The sequence below is a fragment of the Brienomyrus brachyistius genome, chromosome 11, assembly GCF_023856365.1.
Source record: "Brienomyrus brachyistius isolate T26 chromosome 11, BBRACH_0.4, whole genome shotgun sequence".
In the NCBI taxonomy this organism is placed as follows: domain Eukaryota; kingdom Metazoa; phylum Chordata; class Actinopteri; order Osteoglossiformes; family Mormyridae; genus Brienomyrus; species Brienomyrus brachyistius.
The window spans coordinates 19050149-19073733 of NC_064543.1; the positions used below are offsets into that span (position 1 = coordinate 19050149).

General features: G+C 43.0%; 3 protein-coding genes across 4 annotated transcripts; 2 read left to right on the forward strand and 1 right to left on the reverse strand.

Annotated features, from left to right (window-relative positions):
- Positions 1 to 2952: 2952 nt before the first annotated feature.
- pop4 (POP4 homolog, ribonuclease P/MRP subunit) lies at positions 2953 to 7131 on the forward strand. Its single transcript, XM_049030347.1, has 7 exons — positions 2953 to 3082; positions 3331 to 3383; positions 3738 to 3967; positions 4463 to 4540; positions 4715 to 4776; positions 4905 to 5006; positions 6940 to 7131. The coding sequence occupies exons 1-7, from the start codon at positions 3076 to 3078 to the stop codon at positions 7074 to 7076; spliced, it is 669 nt and encodes a 222-aa protein (XP_048886304.1). The 5' UTR covers positions 2953 to 3075; the 3' UTR covers positions 7077 to 7131.
- Positions 7132 to 12828: 5697 nt separating this feature from the next.
- On the forward strand, positions 12829 to 15073 carry plekhf1 (pleckstrin homology domain containing, family F (with FYVE domain) member 1). Its single transcript, XM_049030343.1, has 2 exons — positions 12829 to 12977; positions 13403 to 15073. The coding sequence occupies exon 2, from the start codon at positions 13423 to 13425 to the stop codon at positions 14239 to 14241; it is 819 nt and encodes a 272-aa protein (XP_048886300.1). The 5' UTR covers positions 12829 to 12977; positions 13403 to 13422; the 3' UTR covers positions 14242 to 15073.
- A 5078-nt stretch (positions 15074 to 20151) lies between these two features.
- On the reverse strand, positions 20152 to 23432 carry LOC125751482 (protein C19orf12 homolog). Of its 2 annotated transcripts, XM_049030349.1 has the most exons (4): positions 23306 to 23419; positions 22852 to 22905; positions 22503 to 22674; positions 20152 to 21341 (listed from the first exon to the last, which is right to left on the reverse strand). In XM_049030349.1, exons 2-4 carry the CDS (start codon positions 22861 to 22863, stop codon positions 21076 to 21078), a joined length of 450 nt encoding a protein of 149 aa, XP_048886306.1. In that variant the 5' UTR covers positions 22864 to 22905; positions 23306 to 23419; the 3' UTR covers positions 20152 to 21075. The 2 variants fall into 2 exon arrangements, with proteins under 2 accessions (XP_048886306.1, XP_048886307.1); XM_049030350.1 differs by lacking the exon at positions 22852 to 22905 and having other exon boundaries at positions 23306 to 23432.
- Positions 23433 to 23585: the final 153 nt, after the last annotated feature.

The window sequence follows — 23585 nt, forward strand, 5'->3', positions numbered from 1 at the left end:
CGGACAGCCAATCAGCTGATAGAGGATCACATGATGGGAACAGCGGCCCCCACTTCCAGCTCCAGTCTGGCCCATTTACCGGAGAGCAGGAGCCCTTCAGAGGAGCACAAGGGGCTTCACACAAAGCCTGCCAGGGGACATTGAGGGGTTTCACAAAGGATTTTTAGTTATTGGCCGAAATGACTCCTTTATGAGAGAGCGCTCCTGAAATAGCCACGTCATTTATTTTTAAGGCTGGGAGAGCTTACTGCCCAGACGCGGAGTAAATGGGCACTTTACCGCGGTGCGTGGTGGGTGCTGAGCCCCCACAGTGGGGGGTTGAACAGGGTGAAATAGGCCGCCGCTCAGTGTCGTATTAAAAGCGGGGCCATTCAGGCGCCCCCTCCTATTTGATGGATGGACTCCCCAGAGGAACTGTGCAGGGTCACCGGCCTGGACACTGCACCGGCTGCCCCCCCATTTCAACACGATAAAAATGAAAGAACGGGGGAGGGGGGCGTTCAAGCGATCCGGCCACAAAAGAGCACCGGAATTCGGAACATGCAATGGCCACTATTTACACCAGGATTACACATATAAACACTTGATCATGGAGGGAGGGGCTTTTTCACACCCCTGTTCTCACTATAGTACCCCCCCTTACCAAAAAGGCAAGAAAAAATGGCAGCCAAGCCCCACAATTTTCCACTCGACTCAACATGTGTGATATCTGGATTGGAAGTGTGACTAGACACTGTAAGTGTGTGTGTGTGTGTGTGTGTGTGTGTGTGTGTGTGTGTGTGTGTGTGTGTGTGTGTGTGTGTGTGTGTGTTGGAGCGGGGGGTGGAGGCATACACTGTTATTTTGACATTGTGAGGACCATTTCTTTTGGTCCCCATAAGGGGAAATTCAGTTTTATAAAGGTCTGTCACTGCACTCAAAAAACTAAAAATGCCAAAAGTCTTCTATTTTGTTTGGTTACTTATGGTTAAGGTTATGGTTGGGTAGGACTTAAAGTTGTCATTGTTAGAATTACGGTTTTTCCCATAGAAATGAATGGACGGTCCTCAAAAAGTGGAGCACAGGTCAGTATGAGTGTGTGTGGGTGTGTGTGTGTGTGTGTGTGTGTGGGTATGTGTGTGTGTTTGCATATTTAAAAATAGCAAATTGTAAGGGATCCCAGGAATCATGTAACAAAGATGCATATGCAAATATACACAAGGTAAAAACATAAAGCCTTCTGGTTTCTAGCCGTTGGGCTTTGAGTAAGATGTGCATTGGAGTTTGTGCGTGTGCATGCATGTGAGCGACAAGGACCCCCTTCCTGTCTGGGGACCATGCATGATGTCATAAGGACCGCATCAGGCTTAGACAGCTCCACAGTGCCTCTCAGAGCCGATGCGTCGCTGGTGGGGGGGATTTAGAGCTGCACCCTCAGGGTGGGATTCAGGCATAGGCAAATCTGGCAGCTGCCTGGGGCCCGATCGACACAAGGGGCCCAGATAAAATCATGGAAAATATATTTTATATTCATACATATCATTTAAAAATAAGAGTCATTACGCAAAACAACTTTAAATCCATAAACACGAAATGTTTGTGTGCAGCCAGAAAAAAGAACCTCGACAGTGATCTGGGTCTATATTCATCTACATTCTTCTATTCATCTTTGCTCACTAACCCTAACCCTGCTTTCGAGTGCCGCCAAAGGAAAAAGAAAAAACCATGAAGCAGAGGATAGAAAAAAAAACAACAGAGGTGTGCAACGGAGAAATTTCTCTGCCCTGTCACTGCAGAAACAGGCAGTGATTACGCCAACAGTTTGCATTCGACTCTGTCTGCAGAGAGCTCTGCAAGCAGGATCAAAATTACTTCAGAAGCTAATGAGGTGGGTGAGCTAATGGTAGAGGTGACGTTAGAGCAGGCGTCTCTGTACGATGACGACAGGAGGGCCCCAAAAAATATCGTCTGCCTAGTGTTCTGTGACGACTTAAGCCGGCTCCATCTACCCTTTAATTGCCTCTCTGCAGCCTGGATTAGTTGTAACTATAATGCAGTTTTGCTGAAGGTTCAATTTCTGAAATGTAGAGCAGCAGGAAAGACATGTAGCCTAAGTTTGCACTGTTGTACACAGTCGCCGATAAACTAACGAGCTCTCGAAAACATTCGGGGTGTCCGAGGTCTGTCAGCAGTGTGAATATGTCAGAGAGAGAGAGGGCTGCTTCACAAGTAGGCTGTCTGCGACCTTTTAACTTGCATCTGCCCCCATTGTCAATGAAATGAGATGTCATGATTGCCTTCCCTGTTGACCGAAATTTTATCCAAAAACATTTACATTTCCTATCCTACCCTCAGACTGCAGTCACTAAAGTTTAGTAAAACACTGCCCTCTCCTGGGTACACAGCAGCCATTATATTAGGTAATTGTTTTATCTCCAGAACCGCTTCAAGGGTAGATGAGCTGCGTATTCAGAAAATCCATTCCGCACACTACCGTCGACTGACCTCTAATTTTTGCCATTCTGACATTCCCGTTAGCTTTAATAAGTCTGGCCATTCTCCTCTGACCTTCCTTCTTCCACAGGTTTTCCCACAGCATGGTCTGTGACCTATAGACACTGCTGTACACGGCAGTCTGCTGGAGCCAACAATGTAAATCACAATGCTATACATCTTGTAGCTTTAATGATACTTATGGAATATTGAAATTCCATTCCTATTCTTAGATATGTTCTGGGTTACCACTTGAGAATTTGGGCTCCGTGGACACATATCATATCACATATCATATTACAGTGTGTGTATATATATATACCCACACACGGCCTCTGTCATTATACACACACTATCGGTGCATATTACTTGTTTGCTACAGCATCCCCATGAATCCTCCCGCAGCCACAGATGCTGGGATAGCGTGTTGATTTTCTCCGTACTCCAGGCCGCTAGGTGGCAATATGTCAACGACATTCAAAAAGACAAAATGAATAAATCTTCGATCGATTGCTCAGGTCTTGAAGTATTTAGCGCCATTGAACTGCTTGTGCCGCATGTTTGTGTTTTTAAATCGTGAAGGATCGCTTATACTACAGAGATATGGAAAGTAAGTTTAGCGAATGGATTTTCTATGCAAACTGGCAATTCCCGGTTGCAAGATGTTCAAGAACAGTGGTCTTTGATTTAAAGCTGCTGCAGAGAGCTTGCTTAGCATCCACCAGGACCTGCTAAATCATTCCATCTGTAAATGTCTTGGATGTATCTTTTCATAAGCGAAGTATTGGGTCGCACATAACTCTGATTAAAATTGTTTTGGTCCATCTTCTTATTAACTGAATATTTTTGTCTTTGCAGAAAATGTTCATTCAAAGTTACCTCAGGATCTGGGTAAACTTCTTGGAGTCCAGGTGAATCATTTTGTGATTTTATAAATTTCTGTGATTAGCAAAGCTGTGGATTATAAAGATAGCAATTTAGAAGCACGTTTGCCTAATGATAGATTTGTCCAAACTCCTTAAGAGCTGTATATAAGTAGGGACGTCATCGGAAATGTTGTAGCCCCTTTAAATCCATGCCATTGCCTTGCATTTAACTTCGTGTGTCGAACTTGCGCTGTTTATCTTTCATTTTCAAACTTGTGTATTTCAAACAAGTGTAGGATATGGTGCGTCCGACATTAATGTCCGTTTTATTAACCGATTGGGTGCTGCAGGCAGGCAAGATTCGTCTTTAAGTAACGCCATTACAACTTACTCGCAAAGTCTCAGGATGAGAGAAGTGCAGAAGCCTTCACCAGCACCTTCCTGAAGAAGAGCCTGCCGAGCATGAGGCCCGAGGCCATCCAGCAGGCTCTGCTGCACAAGGCGGTGGTGCTGGAGTACCACCACAAGCGGACGGGGACGCAGAGACAGAGGCGGAAGCGGGCGCGGGGCCTGACGTCCAGGCAGCGGAGGGAGCTCCGCCTGTTTCACCTCAAGCCGGAACACCAGAAGTTTGTCCAGCTCTTTTACTAGTTGGTCTTTTGTGCAATTGAAATGGCAGTCGTCTTTGCTTGTATATGGAAATACATTGTTGCTGAAACTAAGCAGTGCAGAAATTTGGCCATTGTGGTATTCTGATAAAACCTTGGTGGATTGTTACTCCCTGGCGTTTACCTGACAAGGCAGAAATACTTAACTCCGTTACTGCTGAAGTACAAATCGGGAACAAATGCATCGCTACTGAAGATGAAATCATGACTCATTAATGATGAAAATAATGAGATCAGTATTTATCTTGTGGTGTACATCACTAGCTTCTTCAGTAGTTCACAAAGGTTTACAGAATTAACAAGTATTATAACTAGCTTGAGGTAAAAGATTCATTAATGATGAATTAACATGAGATCAGAATGTAACTAATACTTAGTTTGTGGTTAATACATAAGTAATGGTATACTATTTGTGCCTCGTGAAATAAAGTGTTACCATTTAATATTTCTTCACAGGTATGAGCTCTTTTTACCTTTACATGAGCTCTGGAAGCAGTACATTCGTGATTTGTGCAATGGCTTAAAACCAGAAAGGTATTGTGAGGTTTTATTGAGCAAAACGAAGCATTTTATTTATTTTTTTCCAGCTGCATGTTATTCTGTAACCTCATACTTATATACTGTTATATTATTAGTATAAATGCACATGGACCGTTCCAGATGCCCATTGGAGCACGTCCTCATCCTGACTCCCCAAATGTCTTTTAGTAACCCTCAGATGATCCAGACCAAGCTTCTGAAGGCAGATTTCCACGGTGCCATTATATCAGGTGGGAGACCCATTTTGGTTCACGATGTGTTTTCAGTTCCTCTCATAAACAGAATCTCCTCAGCACCGGCATGATGGAAATACTCGCGGCTCTTTTTAAAACTCTTATTGGGACTTCTGTCATTTTAGTGGTCCGGTCCAAATGTCCATCGTACGTGGGGGCCACTGGGATCCTGGTGCAAGAACTGAAGCACGTGTTTAAAATAATTACCAAGGAAGACAAACTAAAAGGTAGGCTGGGGGGGGGCTACTGGGTAGTGTGCCAAGAACAGTACTACTTTTATACTGGCAGGGGGCGATTTTCACATGGCACCTCTGAATAAATACATTGGAGATTAAAATTGGAGAACAGTATAGGAACACTTCATGAGATATTAGCATTGCTCAAGATTTGAAGGAGTATTTACTGTGGGTATATCAATGTTCTACTAGCATGTTTTACAACATAATCAAGGCACTTCGACAAAAAATCTTGTTTTGTGGAAAATGCAGTGATCAGAATTAGAGAACGATAACCATTGTAGCCAAGAAGGCTACAACTCAGATTTTGGGAGGGTTACAGCTTTTATTAATTTGTTGGAAGTGTAGAGGCCCTTGTTTTTAATGACTTCAGCTTATCTTCGCTGGCAGGACGTCACTAGTTTCTCACACTGCTCTGGTTTGATCTTGGTCCATTCTTCTTCCAGTCCCTTCCGCAGTTTGGTCACTGTCGTGGGGTTCTTAGCCATAACTTTGTTGCCACGGATTTTCCAAAGATTCTCGATCATGTTTAGATCTGGACTCTGGGTGGGCCATTTCATTATTTCAATATGGTTGGCTTCAAAGAACTACTTTACTCATTTTGCAGTGTGACGGGGGTATTGCATGAATATTGCAGGCGAATTAGGAGGTGCTTGCTGTGAAGGAACTGCATGTTGCTGTAGGATGTTCTAATAAACATTTGCAGTCAGCCTGTAGCAGAGGCCCAACTCCTGCTGCAGAAGACGTCCCCCAACACATGACGCTTCCTCCTCCAAATTTAGCTGGTTTCTTTACGCATTTTGGGTCTTTCCCTAGATTGACACTGAGCATAATGTTTCCCATCGGACCCAAATAAATGAAACTTGATCTCATCACTAAATGAATGGAGGACAAATTCTCCACTCTCCACACAACATGCTCCTCAGCAAAGCTTAGGCTAGCCTTTTGATTCGTCCTGATGAGAGGCTTGGTCAATGCTGAATGTGCTTTCAAATCGCCTTAAACGGAGAGACGCTGTATGCAGAGACAGATTCTTCACCCTGTTTAGCTGTAGCATGAGACTAATCGCCCATAGCGAGCCTCCGCATTGTCCTGTCCTGTCGTGCAAGGGCGTGACTTTGGTGTGAACATTGGCCGGGTTGCCGTCTCCACCCATTTAGGGGGAGGCATGATTATTGGGGAGGGTGTATTAGCCGGTTATGATTATTGGGGGGGGGGGGTTAAGTTGGGTTATTGTGACCCCCCCCCCATCATTTATGCCCATGCTCTCCTGCATTTGTCTTATGTGGACGATCAGCATTTTTTGTTGGACTGAAATGAATTAGTGTCATTGTACAGCTGCAGTATTGTAGAATTCTCAGCTTTGGAACAAGCAGCTTCTCTTGCAGTAGCCGAGAGGCTTATCCCTTTGGACCTGGGTTTGGGTCACCTTAGTACGGCTTTCCGTCTCGCAGAGTAATTAAGAGTACTGCCAGTTAAACAGGGCTTGTCATAATTAGCACCAGGTGCCAGATTAACCCTAATAACTGGGTGGTTTGTCAGAGTGTTTTCTAATTTAGATCAGGATTCTTCACAATTCTCTTAAGTGTTTTTATATTGTGTTTCCGAATATATTTGAATTGTGAAATATGCTTAAAAACTGGCCTTTTCCAATTAGAACTTCAAATGGGTGTAAGCGATGGTGTCAAATTACATTGTAGGTTCTTTAATTTTGATCTCCACTGTATCATTGCGAATAGTTCATGTTAAACTTTTGAATGATGCCTTCATTCTGTGCCCCCTCCTTCAGTAGTCACTTAATTACCCAGAATGCACTAGCCTCTTGCCCAGAACACCATCTTCCTGCACACACACAGATGTTTCATGTGGGGGGGATTTAAGCCTGAAATCTGCGATGCCCATCGTATGTCTGTCTGTTCCGCAGTCATCCCTAAGTGCAACAGCGTCTTCAGTGTGGAGGTCGATGGCTTTGTGTCCCACATCTACGGGACCAAGTTTCAGCTGAGATCCAGTGAGCGCTCAGCCAAGAAGTTTAAAGCCAAAGGAACGATTGACCTCTAATTGTGTTTGGGTGAAAGAGAAACGTTAGTTTTTTTTGTATGAGAAGGATTGTAGGTTCATTGTAGGTATGCGAAACATGTACAAAGTTTGTGAATATCGCTAACTTATTTGAAGTGACTTTGTAAATACGTACTGTCACGTTGTTTTCTGTTTTGGATTTTAAGCTTTCCTTTCAATCGTTTGAGCGGAAGCTGCAGTACCAGTTGCATCCACAAGGGGGCGGGTAAAACAGCAGTAAATGCCAGGGATTGATTTGTTTTTGTGAGCTCTTTTATACTGAACAAAAATATAAACGCAACACTCTTGTTTCTGCTCCCATTTTTCATGAGATGGACTTAAAGATCTACAATTCATTCCAAATACACAATATTACCATTTCTCTCAAACATTTCTCACAAATCAGTCTAAATGTGTGATAGTGAGCACTTCTGCTTTGCTGAGATAATCCATCCCACCTCACAGGTGTGCCACATCAAGATGCTGATCTGACATCATGGGTAGTGCACAGGTGTACCTTATACTGCCCACAATAAAAGGCCACCCTGGAATGTGCAGTTTTTTGCTTTATTGGGGGTCTGGGGACTCAGAACCGGTCAGTATCTGGTGTGACCACCATTTGCCTCATGCAATGCAACACATCTTCTTCGCATAGAGTTTATCAGATTGTCAATTGTGGCCTGTGGAATGTTGGTCCACTCCTCTTCAATGGCTGTGCGAAGTTGTTGGATATTAGTGGGAACTGGTACACGCTGTCGTATACGCCGGTCAAGCACATCCCAAACATGCTCAACGGGTGACATGTCCGGTGAGTATGCTGGCCATGCAAGAACTGGGACATTTTCAGCTTCCAAGAACTGTGTACAGATCCTTGCAACATGGGGCCGTGCATTATCTGTCTGAGTGGCTGGTCTCAGACGATCTTGGAGGTGAACCTGCTGGATGTGGAGGTCCTGGGCTGGTGTGGTTACACGTGGTCTGCGGTTGTGAGGCAGGTTGGATGTACTGCCATATTCTCTGAAACGCCTTTGGAGACGGCTTATGGTTGAGAAATGAACATTCAATGCACGAGCAACAGATCTGGTTGACATTCCTGCTGTCCGCATGCCAATTGCACGCTCCCTCAATGCTTGTGGCATCTGTGGCATTTTGCTGTGAGACAAAACTGCACATTCCAGGGTGGCCTTTTATTGTGGGCAGTATAAGGTACACCTGTGCACTACCCATGATGTCAGATCAGCATCTTGATGTGGCACACCTGTGAGGTGGGATGGATTATCTCAGCAAAGCAGAAGTGCTCACTATCACACATTTAGACTGATTTGTGAGAAATGTTTGAGAGAAATGGTAATATTGTGTATCTGGAATGAATTGTAGATCTTTAAGTCCATCTCATGAAAAATGGGAGCAGAAACAAGAGTGTTGCGTTTATATTTTTGTTCAGTGTATATTGGCCAAGTACGACCCAGTAAAACCTGATCTGCGAGTATGCAGCGTACCTCTGGTGTGTTTCGTTTTCATAAATGAATTGACATACATGTTTTAAGCGAGTCTGTTTATTCATGCATCTTCTAACTGCTATTGATCAGGGTCGTTTTGGGATCTGGAACCTATTCCAGACTGCGCAGTGCAGGGGTACGTTAACCTTGTAAAGCCTGATATTTCAAATGATAGTCAGAAAATGATGAATTTGCAAATCAAGCAATGTTTTTTTTTTTTTTTTTTTTTGACCCAAAAACAAGTAAAGGAAAAAAGTCTGTGTATTTTTTTTATATTATATATGATACGCCAGTTATCTCTGGTTATTAATCTTTTTTAAAAAATTAAAAATAAAGGTACGTTTCTGTTACATTTTGAAATCACTTGCATCGTATTGCATGTATTTTAGGTTTAACAGTCATTTTGCAGCATTTTCTATGTGTTTTAGGCCAAACTATTTTTGCCTGTATTTTTAGATTGCATAGCAGGCCAAAATTCTGTTTCTGTCCCTGTTTAGAGAGAGACTTACTTTGCATTTCCCACAGTGGACATGTAAGTGACTGTCTGCAATACTTGCATCTCTGGTTTGTTTCCCTTGTTGACGCCGTCCGCCCACGCAGTGAGGCGCAGCAGTGGTTTGTCCTTTTCCATGGGGGCGTCCTTACTGGTTGTCTGAGAGGACGGTGGTCTGCCACACTGGATCTTGCATCTACTATTTGTACTTCTGCATCTATCTCCTCTACACTTTCACCTCTCATATCTTCATCACTATTGTCTGAACCTTCTGTAGGAGGTACTGCCTTAGGAATCCATTCTTCATCACTACCACCATCTTCCTCCTCCAACTGCTCCATGTCACTTGTGCTTCCATCCAGCATCATAGTCAAAATATCCTGAACACTTAATTTTTTTCACCGTCTGAAGATACCAAAATCATACAAGCAAATCGCTGTTACGTTGATATTTCAGTGGGCGTCTCACAAACATGGTCACATCTTGCATTGCACTCTGTCAAAGGAGATCATTTCAATCATAATTGAGTAATATAATTATTGTATTGTGATATATAAAATGTACATGGCATTGAAAAATGAGGTAAAATGAAGAAAGATTCCGCCATAAAATTCCGTAAATAACGGCAGTATCATATGTGATTGGTTTGCAACATTGAATTGAGAAATGAGTTGTTTTGGTTCTGAAGACTCAATTTAAATTGTAGGCAACAATTTAAAAGGTTTATCGTAATTGTTCCAAAAATAGCCGAATATTTCCTCATGATACGAATGCTGGTCACATGATGTATTGGAACTTGCTATTAAATATGCCTTCGCCGCACGTTTCGCCAAACATGGTCCGCCCACCAGAGGGCAAATGACATCATGTACAACAGGCATTTGATGAAAGCGGAGCATCACATAGAGGTCTCAGAAACTTGTGTAGTAAATATGATACATATGACGTCATAGGGTTAAACATTTTATCCTCCACAGCTTGTACCTTATAACAGGTAAAATGTGTAATTATAAAATGACATCGTACAGTTTGGGTCTTTGGTATGTAGGCTGACTGCTTTTATTAGATGGTTGTCAACAGGTTCCATGTTTACCGCTGTCAACCAGCATGGAAGGGCACTGGAAAGACCACATTCCTCTCCTGTCACCCTCATAACTGTGACAGGTTACCTACGCACACAAACTGGAAAGTACAAATTGTTATTGTCCACATCTGGGAATAGAGAGTTAATTAAACGGGGAAGTACAGAAGATTTAAATCTTATACCCCATCGGTGTCCAATCTGTAAAACAGCTTAATTTGCAATCGTGGGGTTTTGTTGTCAAATGTTGTAGTCTACAATATCATTTTCTGGTCTTTTGTTACCTTTGTATGTGCTGTAGTTCATGACCTTTGTGGGGGATTTTGACATTCCTTTGGAAAGCACCATTTAACAAGGACTGTAGCATGCTTGAGAATAAAGTTTCACATAATAAGAGATTAAGCCACTTTTTAGTAGAATAATTGCTGGTCAGTCTGTACTCAGAAACGTGTGATAGTGTTTCCCCATTGTGTAATGGGCACAGACAGCAGCTTGCATGCGAACGAGGCCGACCGAACGGTGGAGACAATTAAAAGGGAAACGACGCAATTGTCGATGTGTTGGTCATGTATATGTGATACAACCTAAGGGAAGTGAAGGCGCCCTGCTTCTCACACTACTGTGCGGCCAAAAAGCCACAGGACTGCGGAGAGCCATTGTTCAGATAAAAAAAAAAATAGACCAAAATCACAAAGTCTGGTTTTGCTGAAGTAGGGTCATCAAAACCAGATTTCCACTCAAACTTGGGCTTTAAAAATATATGAAAGGCTCCTAGATTTTTTGTCTTATTTCAGTTTCAGAAGTGGCTATTTTCATGCAGTGAAATGCCGTTAAATAACTGACATGTCTCCTGGATCCAGATCCAAGGAGTTTGTAGGAAAATCTTCCTTTTTGCCACCATGAGAATGAAAATATCAATGACTTACATTTGCTTGTGAATAAAGATCTGTTTTGTCATATACAACATATGGACTTTGTCATTGAAAATGTTTTAATTCAGTTCAGATATTTAAACGATAGGTTGGTGGGTTTTTAGGAAGTGTGTGGGCTGGCAGTCTTTGCAGGACCGGGTGAAATTTGTGATGTTTAATGTGGTCACATGAATCATTATCTCTACATCAATCTTAGTGCGTCTCGGGGTCAACATGATCATTTCTGATATCAGGAGTTCAGTTGCAACTACTAAAAATTCTGTTTTAATTAGTTAAAACATCAACTTATGATATCAGGAATTCAACTGTAGCTAGTTATAATTAAAACTGAATTAGTACTAGTTACGATTGAATATCAGAAACTGGATTTTCTATCAGTTTTAAATGTTATTTATGATATTGACAAGGTGACATTTTGATTAGTTAAAACTTTATTCCTGAGATCAGAAACTGGCATTCTTCAAATTCCAGCTTCCATTGAAATAAAAGAGAAAAACGTTTTGAATCTCATTAGCTAAAATATAATTTCTGATAACAAGAACTGGATTTTAACTAGTTAAAAGTGAATTTCCGATATCAATAATATGCACGTTTCCTGGTTAAAGTCGAATTTCTGATATCAGAAAAACACATTATAACTATTTACAACTGAATTTCTGATATTAAGAAGTTCATTGTAACTAGATAAGAGGGAAATTGTGATATTCTATAGAAATGAATTAAAGGAAGAAGGGCCGGCCAGGACAGTGTCGTATTTGCTTGAGATCGCTCCTTTTTTGGGCTTCGGAGCCGGTGAGGACATCTGAGTGACGTAAGAACCGAAAATGGGGGATCTACTTTATAAATCATCTTTTAAAAATGCAAATGAATGACATCAACAGGGGCCAACAAAATATCAATTTCCTGTGGACATTTTGATTAAAATGCAGTTTTACTACGGACATGGTATTTCAACACGTACATAGTGTTTTTTTTCCTTCTCGTTCAAAATGAACCATGTCACGAACACCGCGTACGGCCAGGTTGACGATCAATGACCTGCCTTCTTAAAACAATTGTGCGCAATTTTCATGTAAATAATCTTGAATATTTACAAAATTACGCAAGCGATTCTGCGGACAGTGACGTGGATATTTTGTGTTTCCTTGAAAAGTGTCAGTAATATACTCATTCTACCCATTAATGTGTGTGTGTGAATGAGTGCGCGCCTTTGTGTGTGCATGTGTTTGTGGGCGTGCCCGTGTGCGCGCCATTGTGTGTGCATACTATACTATAAGTGCCAGAATTTGCATTTGGAAAACCCATAGGTATTGCTATGTTCGATGTAAATGAAATGTATGTTATCTTAGATGACTAACACTGCAATGGCAACTTGCAGGGGCATATTAAGGGGATGGAAACTTTTAATGATTCAGGGGCCCCAGACATGGAGAGGGACCCTACAACATGCCGGCAGCCTGCTCTGGGGGTTTGGGTCGAGAGCCCATGATTTGTAGCCTTCTCTCCCACATGCATGTTTATATCTTCGCGCATCTATAAAAAAACAAAAAAAAACCACACATGACAGGGTTTCCTAAGTCCATAATCAGCTTTAAGTATTACAGATCAGAAATATACTCCATACGGGAAAACCAGACAAAACAAGTCCAGCCTGTCTTATTGATAGTGCTGTGGAAGTCCCCTGCTTAGCAGGAAGTGAACCATAAATGGGCACACCCCCCCGCTTGCATCATCGCCGTACTTCAAAGCCAACGCATTGGATGCTGAGCTCAGAAAGATTGTCGTTCTCACTGAGGACAGGCTACCGCTCTCTGCGAGAGGCTTCTCCTTGCCCGCTCTCAAGTACCCGCTGAGAGAAACAAGAGAAAGAGCGTTCACACAGCATCACGGAGTATCAAGGTAACCACTCTTTCCTCCCCTAGTTCAGGAAGGATTTCTCAGTGATAAAAAAAAAACTTTTTGCTGTAAGATTTTCTCTAGGAGGGGCAGCGAGGGAAAAGAGGAGTTTATTTGGGGGGATCATTGTTTTGGTTTATATCACATCTCGGTATCCACTTATTATTATCACAGTGTTTGCATCTATAGCTCATGAAGTAGTGCATTCTGCTAACAACACAAAGGTTGTGGGTTCAAATCCCAGGGACCACACATAAATGATAACGCTTCCTTCTACTGTAAGACGCCTTGGATAAAGGGGTCAGGTGTTTGCTACTTGTTGATACTGCGGTTTGACCAATTGTTTACTTGCATAGGATGGTCCAGCATGCTCCTTCCTTGCCTGACATTGAAATGAGATCTGATTCCCGACTTCCTGTTCTCCGCAGGGTGGGAGCCTTTGCTCACCATGGTGGACCAGCTGGCTTATTCGGAAGAGAACGCCGAGCGCATTGCCGCAGTGGACAACCTCTTCAGCACCACGGGGCAGGTGCTGGCCAGGCCGGGCCGAGTGCTGGTGGGGGAGGGCCGGCTGCTGAAACTGTGCAGGCGCCGGCCGCAGGCCAAGATGTTCTTCTTGTTCAACGACATCTTGGTGTACGGCAGCATCGTGGTTGAGGGTCGCTGGTGTGAGCGGCAGAAGGTGGTGCCCCTGGAGAACGTGGTGCTGGAAGACCTGGACGACGGGCCGGAGCTGAAGAACCGCTGGCTGATACGCACGCCGTGCAAGTCCTTCTGCGTGTCGGCGGCGTCGACTGAGGAGAAGGTCGCTTGGATTGAGCACATCGAGGATTGCCGACAGCGGAGGATGGTGTGCACCGGCGAGGTCCCGACAGCCCCGCTCGCCGCAGCATGGGTTCCAGACCAGGCGTCGGCCATCTGCATGCGCTGCTCCAGCAAGTTCACTATGAGGCACCGGCGCCACCACTGCCGACAATGCGGCTTCGTGGTCTGCTCCTCCTGCTCTCGCAGCCGCTACGTGCTGCAGCACATCTCCCAGAAGCCCGTGCGTGTCTGCTACCTGTGCCACCAGATGTTGCAGATGCAGGACAACGCACAGAGCCGCGACCGCGGCGGCAGCGACGGCAAGGACTGGTCGGACGACGATGACCTTGATCGGCCCCTGCACGAGGGCCCGGGCGGTACCATATGTTGGAATGCGCAAGGAACTCCATCCAGTATATTCCTCGGGGTTCCCCTGTCACCACCAAAGACCAAAAGCCGCTGAAAGACGGTACTAAATGGAAGACTAGCGCAAACGTGGACATAATGTATTACCTCAAGATAATGGGAATAAGATAAGTTGTACTTCTTCAGCCATTTATCCGAGCTACATAGGGATACTTCAGTTTTCAGAGATCTCACCTTTATCTCCATCAAAGAGCTCAAGGTTGACCACCATCCAACACCACCAGAGGATTTGGGTTTGAGGACTTTTGTCAAGGACCTGACAATGACATGATTACTCTGCTGGCCAGAGGATTCAAACCCACAACCTTCTGGACTAGATCCTTAAAGCCTTCCCCTCATGAAAATATGAATAAAAATGTTAAAACACTACCATCCAAAACTGCCTTAATCACTTCACATATTTTAATTGCTGCTCCTATGAAAATTTACTTTGAAATTATAATATGGTTTTTTATGTTTTTTAAAAAAGAAAAAAAATGACAATTTTGTTTGTGATTAATAATTTCTGTAATCTCTTGTGATCTGTATTGTTTAATTTTTGGTGTTGAATCACTGTTGCTGTCAGTATATAGTCAAAAGACCAAATAGCCAAAAAGCGAAACACTAGAATGAATTTGCTGGTCTGACTCATGCTTTTCTTTAGGGACAGACATTATCGAATCGAATAAACTGTCAGTGAAGGAGTTAATGATGCAGAATTCCACATAGTTACCATTTCCTTACCATGTTTTCATGTCTTGGTCTGTATGTCATTCTGATCCATTTTTAAAATGTTTACATATTTTTTTATTTTGTTTTGCATATTTATCACTCTCAGATTTTGTTAAAGAAGGAATTTGCACTCTGTCATTAAAGATTGTAAATGAAAATGTATTTTGGCTTTTTTTAAGTGATTAGGTGGTACTGTCCGGCTCAGTGGATTGGGACACTGTGTCTGTGATCAGAAACTGACTGGTTCAAATCCCAAGGTTCTGTGTCTTTGGGTAAAAGCTTCTGGTAAACGAGTAGAACGTAATGAGCACACAGAGATATTTAGCTCGTTCATCTTCATGACCTCACAGCCAAACGCTGTTTTGACCAGTTCAGGCCATGCATGACCCACAGTAGGTCCTGAAGGGAGCGTGCTGCCACTTATCATGCATTCCAAACATGCAGTTTTAGGAAAAATCATCCCATTTTACGCTGTAGTGTCTAACCTGAAGGGAAAACACTTATGCTTTGTTCATTCTCTGCAGGTATAAGAACAGTTATACCTCTTGTCAAAGTGATTTTAGCGTACAAAGGGCAAGAACATGTCGAATGTCATCTCCCAGGCGACAAACGATCTGAGTTTAATAAAGTCATTCTTGTCTCTGAGCTTTGACTGTGAGGAATGAATGGAAATATAGCCATGAATAATTCCAGTTATCCATATGTTTCAGGGTTTCCATACAAAAAGGGTCTTGAAAGTACCATATTATTGTATTTATTAGACACTTTTATACAAATTGTGACAGAATTGAGAGGGTTAGGGTCAGATGGTCCCTGAAGCAACTGGGAGTTAAGGGTCTTGCTCAGGGGCCCAACGGCGACATCACCTTACTGACCACGGAAACGTGTGTGAGAGTGAACCACACCCTGCCGCTCACATCTCAAGAAAGCTCACTGGAGTGGCTTATTATCTGTGACAGAATCTTGAGCGGTATATGAGCAGCTTGCATATTAAATACAATGATGAAATGATGCTTTATTCGCCATTTTGTACATGTACATAGGAATTCTTTCGTTTTCATACATTCCATCTTGGTCTTCTTTAAGACACACGTAGGTGTTGCACCATCAGACTGAAACACCTGGTCATGTAGAGCTTGAGGTTTCATGCCTATGAATGCATAATCTTCACTGATTGCATGTTCCATCAGTAAGAGCAGGGTGTGAAGGTTGAATCAGCAGAGCAATAGCACAGCTGTACATAACATATCTCAGTCCACACAACATAATAGGAGTTCAAAAGAGGACAAATTGTTGGTGCGTGTCTCACTGGCACACCTGTGACCAGGACACAAAGTCTTTGTGGTGAATCGAGAGCCATTGTATCCAGAGTAATATTGGCATACCACCGTGAAGGACAGACCGTGTTCAAAAGGGGTAACTGTGGAAACTGTCTGGAAGGGACGTCTGGGCGCTAACCCAAACTGTATCCAAAAACATAAAACCACAGCTGCTCAACTCACTGCAAAATTAAATGTGCACCTCAACTGTTCTGTTTCCACCAGATCTGTTCATCAGGAGCTCCACAGGGTCAATATTCAGTGTTGGACCTTTGGTCACTCGTGCCAACGCTAAATGTGGGTTTCAACGGTGCCAAGAGAGGAAATCTTGAGCTGTAGACAATGTGGAACATATATTGTTCTCTGACATGTTTCTCCACTGTCTTTCCTACATCCGAGACAGTTACAGTGTGGAGAAGCCCCAAGGAGGTTTTCCACCCGGACTCTTGAGCACCCAGAGTGTAGCATGGGTAGTTTGGGCTGCAATATCATGGCATTCCCTAGGCCCACTATTTGTTCTAGATGGACGCATCACTGCCAAGGGTTACCAGACCATTCTGGAAGACCATGTTCACAATGGTTCAAACATTGTACCCTGATGGTGGTGCTGTATATCCACCCAATTATCCATTTTCTGTAACCACTTGTCCTATTCAGGATCACGATGGGGGGGGGGGGGGGTCAGGAGCCTATTACGGAGATTGTGGATGGAAAGCAGGGAACGACCTCTTGGATGGGGCGCCAACCCATCACAGGCGGTGCAATGTATCAAGATGATAATGCACCAATACACACAACTAGAATGGTGAGGGAGTGGTTTGATATATATGAGAGTGAAGTATTTATATTTTCTATATTTACTACAATGATTGCATCTGTTCTGAATATAAACAAACCTCTTTTTCTTGCCATTATTCCCTAAACAATAGAGTGTAGCTACTTACATAGCATTTCCAATGTATGCGGTATTACAGTTGGCCCTCCATATCCACAGGAGGTAGTTCCAGGGGCCCCTGCAGAGAACCAAATGCCTGCGTAGGAGCCATATTTGTGAGTCACATGATGTGTCACATGGGTGCTCACAGATGTTCACTAACGGAGTACAGATGAGCAGGAACTGGCAACTTTTCCTTTTATATTATGTTAAATGTGTTAATTTGGCATATTTGCTTATTCACATAGATACAAATGGACACTGCAATCAGTGTAATAGGCCTATATCTGTGCGCATTGTGAACGGAGGCCAACTGAAAAGCTGAAGTTTTTAGTAAATCGTTAACATTATTGATGAGTAAGTTTCCTCCGTACAAGAAAATGCGTGTCAAGCAGACTCTCCCAGCATCAGCTGCAGAAGTAGAGTGGTGCTACACTGTGGATTAAAACACTGAATACCAGCACCCAAAATTACACATTTCATCTACGAATGCGGAGGCGGTGATATATAGGGCCGACAGTATAAGCAAAATATAGATGATTCAAAGTAATCAGGAGAATGTGCATAGGTTACATGCAACTACCATCCATTACATATAATGGATTTGAGGATCCATAGATTTTAGTATCTGCCAGGGGGTGTGGAACCAATCCCCCACTGGTACTGAGGGATGACTGCAGCTTAGAGTCTAAGTACAGGCACTTATCCAGCATCCTTCCAGCACTTCAGAGGGTTAAGCGTCTCGATCAGGTACCCAATAAAGATGTCACTACTCTGCCAAGGATGGCATTCAAACCCGCAACATTCCGAACACAGGCACAGAGGCACCCTGAGATTCTAGAGGACGTGTTTTTAAAACGTGCTTCAGATCATGTTTACATGTCATGTTTGTTTATTCTTGAATGTCCAAAAATGTGTCATATTCATGAGGAAGTAGGAAATACTCCAATAGTGCCCAGATCTACTTTTGGCTTACCATAAGCTGCCCATACCAGAAAGGCAGGTTTAAACAGCACAGACCGGAACTACAGTAATTGTAAACAAGCACAAGCATATCCTCCAGCAACTAGTAAAAGCTGCATTCCAGAAATCTGCTAGTTTAAGAAGCCAGCGGGGATTTTAGCAGTTTACTCAGTGGGCGATTATGGTACGTATGGGCTTGTGAAATGTCAGGTTTCCTTCCTTTTTTTTGTGAAAAACAGAAATGACCCAGCCCTCCCATTCAGCGATGACACATGCAAAAGCAGGTAGTTGTGAGTCGCTGCTTCTCTTAAACATAGAGGAATGGCAACAAAAGGCTCTTAGCGTTTAACATGTGACTAATTACCGAAGGTTCTAATTTTCCAAGTTTTTTCTAAAACAAGCTTTTGCCTTTTTTTACACTTAAACTCTAAATTCTTACATCTCTTTAAAATCCTCAACTTGCACCATTTAGCAATGTCCATGTTCACCTGTCCTAAATCCTTGTAATATACTACACAGATAATACAGTGGTCAAAAGTTTGGACATGCCAAGCTGCCGACGAAGGAGAGTGATGGTGTCACATTACATGACTTGGCCACCTGACTTAAACATACAGTAGTAGAAATGATTTGGGAAGAGTCTGACCAGGGAGTGAGGGAATACAGTAGCAGCCAATGAGTGCTCAGCACATATATGAGACCCTCTTCAGATCAGCTGGAAAAGCATCTCAGGAGGACACCTCATGAAACTGGAGTAGAGGAGAAAGCAGGCTCAAACTGCCACTGGAGTAACTGGGGTTAAGGGCCTTACTCAAGGACTCAATGGTGGGATTACTCTGCCGACAGTGGGATATGACCCGGCAACCTTCTGAGTTCCAACCCTCAGAGCTTATAGTTTTATAATTACTCTAAAATATAGAGAATAGTACAAATAAACCTCTCTATAGGTAGATGTGTCCAAACTTTTGACGGTTTCTATATCTACTAATCACCTGCTGAGAAAAAGGCAGGATGTTTGCAATGTTTGCTTTAATTATTGTTACAGTCATACAATATTTTGATGAATATGTTTTGCAAAAAAAAAAAATGTTTATATTGCAAAACAGCTAAGTAAAAATCCCAAATGGTCCAATTTCACTACCTTTTCACAGAGAATCACAGATACGTAAATCATAACTATATTACACCCACCCAGTAAGTATGACACTGTTGCAGTTTATTTGTCATTGTAATATGGCGAGTTATTCTGGTACCACTAACTAATAGCCGTTCTTCTAAAATTGGCTTGGTGGTTTATATATTTTAAACCAAAAAATAATTACCAGTGACCTCTGGACTAATACCAATTTGTATGAAAGAGTTACTTCCTGAGCTGGCTGGGATTCATGAAACGAATCAGAAGGATGCATGAAGATCTATATTTAAGCTGAGGGGGATTCTGTGCACTTCCTAAAGCCACCTTTACTGTCTGGTCATTTCACTTCGACAAATTCACCTATCAAGCATTCGCCTCTGTCTGACATTTAGGGACAGCTTGAGCTAACAGACGTTACCCCCTGTGAGAGCTGCATGGTTGCACGCTGCCTAAGCCTGCGTCTATCCTCCTCGTCTCCGACTGCTACCCCGGAATCGTGTATGATTCGCGTTTCGGGGGACCTGTTAGCAAAAGCGCGCTACCTCACTGGCAGCTGCAGCGGGCGGAACCCTGAGAAGCTAATGGCCGGTTTCTAGGGCAGCACAGCATCATCCTACACGCAAGGTGGGGCCTCCGCCTCTGGCTTCACTCACTCCGACACATACTTTTCATTACAGAAAAGTGATCAGACGTATGCCCCCCCCCCCCCCCCCCATCCCGAAGCTTACACCACTTCTGGGAAACAGCCCAAGCCGATGTGTTCAAGCCACTTGTGTCTGAACTAACCGCCACTTCCACTTACGACCTCGTAGTACAAACTAATCTTCTGTACTCTCCGATTCTCAGTTCCCAGATCACCAGATACAGATTAATGACGAGAATTGATAGTTTTCCCATTTTCACATTTTATTGCAGACACATGATTTATTTATCTCAGTATAAGAATACAATGTATACAGTGAATCTGCTTTACAAACCGTAAATGTTAAATTAGGCACTGAAAAAGCTATAAATTCTCTAGAAGCACAACCAGCTATTCCAGTTTCTTTTCTCTTATGGGCAAAAACCTCTGATATTCCCTCGGCCAAAAGCTGACCGACATGTGCGTATTTGATTGTATATATATTTTTTTACTATGGCCCTTGTTCCATCAGGGTTTGAAGATCGACTATGCGCACCCCCCCCCACCCAAATCACCAAACTTCAGGTTCAGCGTGCCCAAAAAAATCTGTTATGCAAGAAACTGTACTCCCTATAAAGTCATGCAAAGTCATAAAGTCTATAAAAGATGCTCCCCTGCCTTGAGCCCATATACACCTCATATGATGTCATATATACTTCAAATGATGTCATACCCTTCATATTTCACCACCATTGCTAATTCAAACAGCATAAATAAGATTATTTGACTGTTCTTTATACATGGATTTTCAACTAGAGGTTTGAGAACTTGCCATCTAACCAGATCTTTTACGATAATTGTTATTCGCCCAATAGATTACGACAGTCAATTTCAGTTGGGTTTCATTCAGGAAAACTGGCCAGTTGGGGTTATATGTCCATAATTGGTCACAGGCTGCAGTCATATTGCCGCTGGCCGGCATGTGCTGTGCTGGAGTGCCAAATCAAAGTAGGAGGAAGGGGTGATAGATGCAGAAAATGGCCTACAATTCATAGTATGATTAAGTGTTCTTTCCTTGATCAACACTTAAAGAGATGGCGCTTGCATTGGTTTTGACTTTATATACAGAGTGAACATCTTCCTAGTAAAGAACCAGCCCAGCCGAAGGGGAGTCACATCCAGCGAGGTCAGTCCCCGTACTGCACCTCTGCCCGTAGAGTCTGGGTCACGTAGCCAAGCAGGGCGGCCGTCACCTGCTGCTGGAGTGCGGCGTTGCCCATGACGAGTGTTATCAGCTGCGCCGCGTCCATCCAGTCGAGTGAGCCTAGGACGGCATTGATGTCCACATACAGCTTTTGCTGCTCCTGCAGGGGCAGCTCCATGATGATCTGGGGAAGTGGCTTGAACTGTCCGCTGGTCATCCAGCATCCCAGCAACCCACCCACCGCACCGCCTGCCACGGAGTACAGGAAGAGGGAAAACCGTGACAGCGATCGGAAAGGGGATGCTGCAAAAGCTGCGGGCTCAACCAAGAGTCCTGTCAACACCATCCTTAAATGCATATAACTACCCTCGGGGACTTTGAGATGAAGACAAATTATACGTACCGCCTGGCCAAAATAAAAGGTTGCATACTTTAATATTTCGTTGGGCTGCCTTTAGCTTTTATTATGGTCCACATTTGTCATATCGAGTTTGTCAAATTGTTGCCACGAGCTTATGCAACATCTCAACATTCATTTTCCTCCAGATCTGCATTAATTTTTTGCAGAAATCTTGTGTTTATAACACTCCACAAAGTCTTCTCCAGCACAACCCAAAGACTTGCATTACACATTGTAGTGACTGTGTGTTGCTGGTTTTTGTACCAGAAAAATATCTTTAAGCTGCAGTGAAGAGAGAAGCGACATAAGAGGGAGTCCAGTGCGGCTGTGCTGTCCTCCCTACAGCCCCTCACCTCCACCAAAAACTCACGGTCCGCCACACTTATTTAACTTCAAACTGAACCTTTTTTGGCCAGGCAGTGTATGTTACTGACTTTTCTGAGATCATCTCAGCTAACTCCTTCAACCACTGACCTGCCCTGCCTTCACCTACCATCCCTTGTTGGATGCTCTTATGTTTTTGCACTTTTCTATAAGGACACCAGTGCTAATGGTACTTTTCATTTGAACTGCTCTCCTATCAGGTTTTTGCCATGTTTTGGAATGTACTGTATAGCTTTTGTCCCAACGCTAACTTGCACTTGCCACTCATTGGAAGCTTAGCCTAGCTGCACTCATGCCGATTTGACTCTTTAACAGCTGTACCCTTGTGATGTATTATCGACCCCGCTTGTATGTCACGCTGGACAAAAGCATCAGGTACATAAGAAAAAAAAACTAACTTTAAATGTAAATGGATATAGTACTGCTATATTACATTATACTCTAAAAGTGCTTCATTTATTTATTTACATATTAAACTGGCTCCAAAACTGACCTCAGATCTTTTCTGTACAGCGAGTGACAATACCTACCCATCATACCGGTTTTTGCTTGGAACCAGTTTTTGAAATAGCAGCAGTCATACCACACCACCTACTGACTGAATGAAGAAAGGCAGGTAAACTCACCAACCGCTATTCCCGGAGGGCCCCCCACCAGCCCTCCTGCAAATGCAATAGCCCCAGCCATCATAGCCCCTTTCCCAGAATGCTTCACCGCTGCCTTTATGCGCTGATTGTCAGAAATCTTGCAGCACAACTGCATGACGTCATCGACACGTGGAGGCATCCCGTCAGATTTCTAAAAATGACGTACAGCTGAGTCAGGGACCAACAATAAAACAAGCCTATTAACAACAATAATAACAAACCTTAGCAGCCTGTATTTCCGAAATAGGTTGATGGGGGGTGTCATACAATACAGCATAACAACTATGACATACAACCTCGGAAAGTTGGGAAACCGTTTGACACTCACGTCTGGCTGCATTTTAGTTTGTATCCTTAACAAAGGTTCGCACCGTAGATGCCCCTACGCGAAAGTGTGGAAGTTCATTATTAAAATATACACTCCTATGTCCATTAAAAAAAGATTTATTTAAAAATACATATTTCAAAACGGTACTATTTTTACTCAGCGTTGTGATTTAAGAAAATTGTCACACGTGGTAGGCTGTTTGGGTTTGTAACTGTAGAGATCAAATCAGTAACAACACGAGTAACATCAAACATCATCTATCGGTTAACTTTAAGAAAATCGCGGCGCCACAATAACTAGAGCGTATACCTACTGTAGACTATTTACTTTCAGTATCCATTCTAAAAAGCAAACCGGTTGCTTTTTGATATTACACCATGCCTACAGTTAGTATTAATCAGGCAAATAACCCACAATTTAATGAGACGATAACCGTTCCGAAAACTATACCTACCAAAAGTCTGTTTCATGTGCAAATAAGCAGATCTTCTGCCGGTATCTTAGGTCTTACTTTCACATTGGAGTCAGAGGATCCACAAAGCTTCCGGGGACACTGAAATTAGCTCACTTCCTGTGCCGAGCTGTGAATGGGATTAAAGAACTGCAAACGTCAACCATCATGATATCTGATTTTTTTTTCTTTCCTTTATACAATTAAGACACAGACGTTGATTGTCCGGAAAAAAATCTCTAGTATTTCATGTGCTGATATGGATTTCATCCCATGACCATTT

Coding starts and splice junctions, on each gene's coding strand:
- pop4 (XM_049030347.1), top strand. Junction 4,777..4,904: donor CCACGGTGCCATTATATCAG/GTGGGAGACCCA, acceptor CTGTCATTTTAG/TGGTCCGGTCCAAATGTCCA. Junction 5,007..6,939: donor CAAGGAAGACAAACTAAAAG/GTAGGCTGGGGG, acceptor TCTGTTCCGCAG/TCATCCCTAAGTGCAACAGC.
- plekhf1 (XM_049030343.1), top strand. CDS start 13,423: ATGGTGGACCAGCTGGCTTATTCGGAAGAGAACGCCGAGCGCATTGCC.
- LOC125751482 (XM_049030349.1), bottom strand. Junction 21,342..22,502: donor CCCTCCGGGAATAGCGGTTG/GTGAGTTTACCT, acceptor ACTCCGTGGCAG/GCGGTGCGGTGGGTGGGTTG.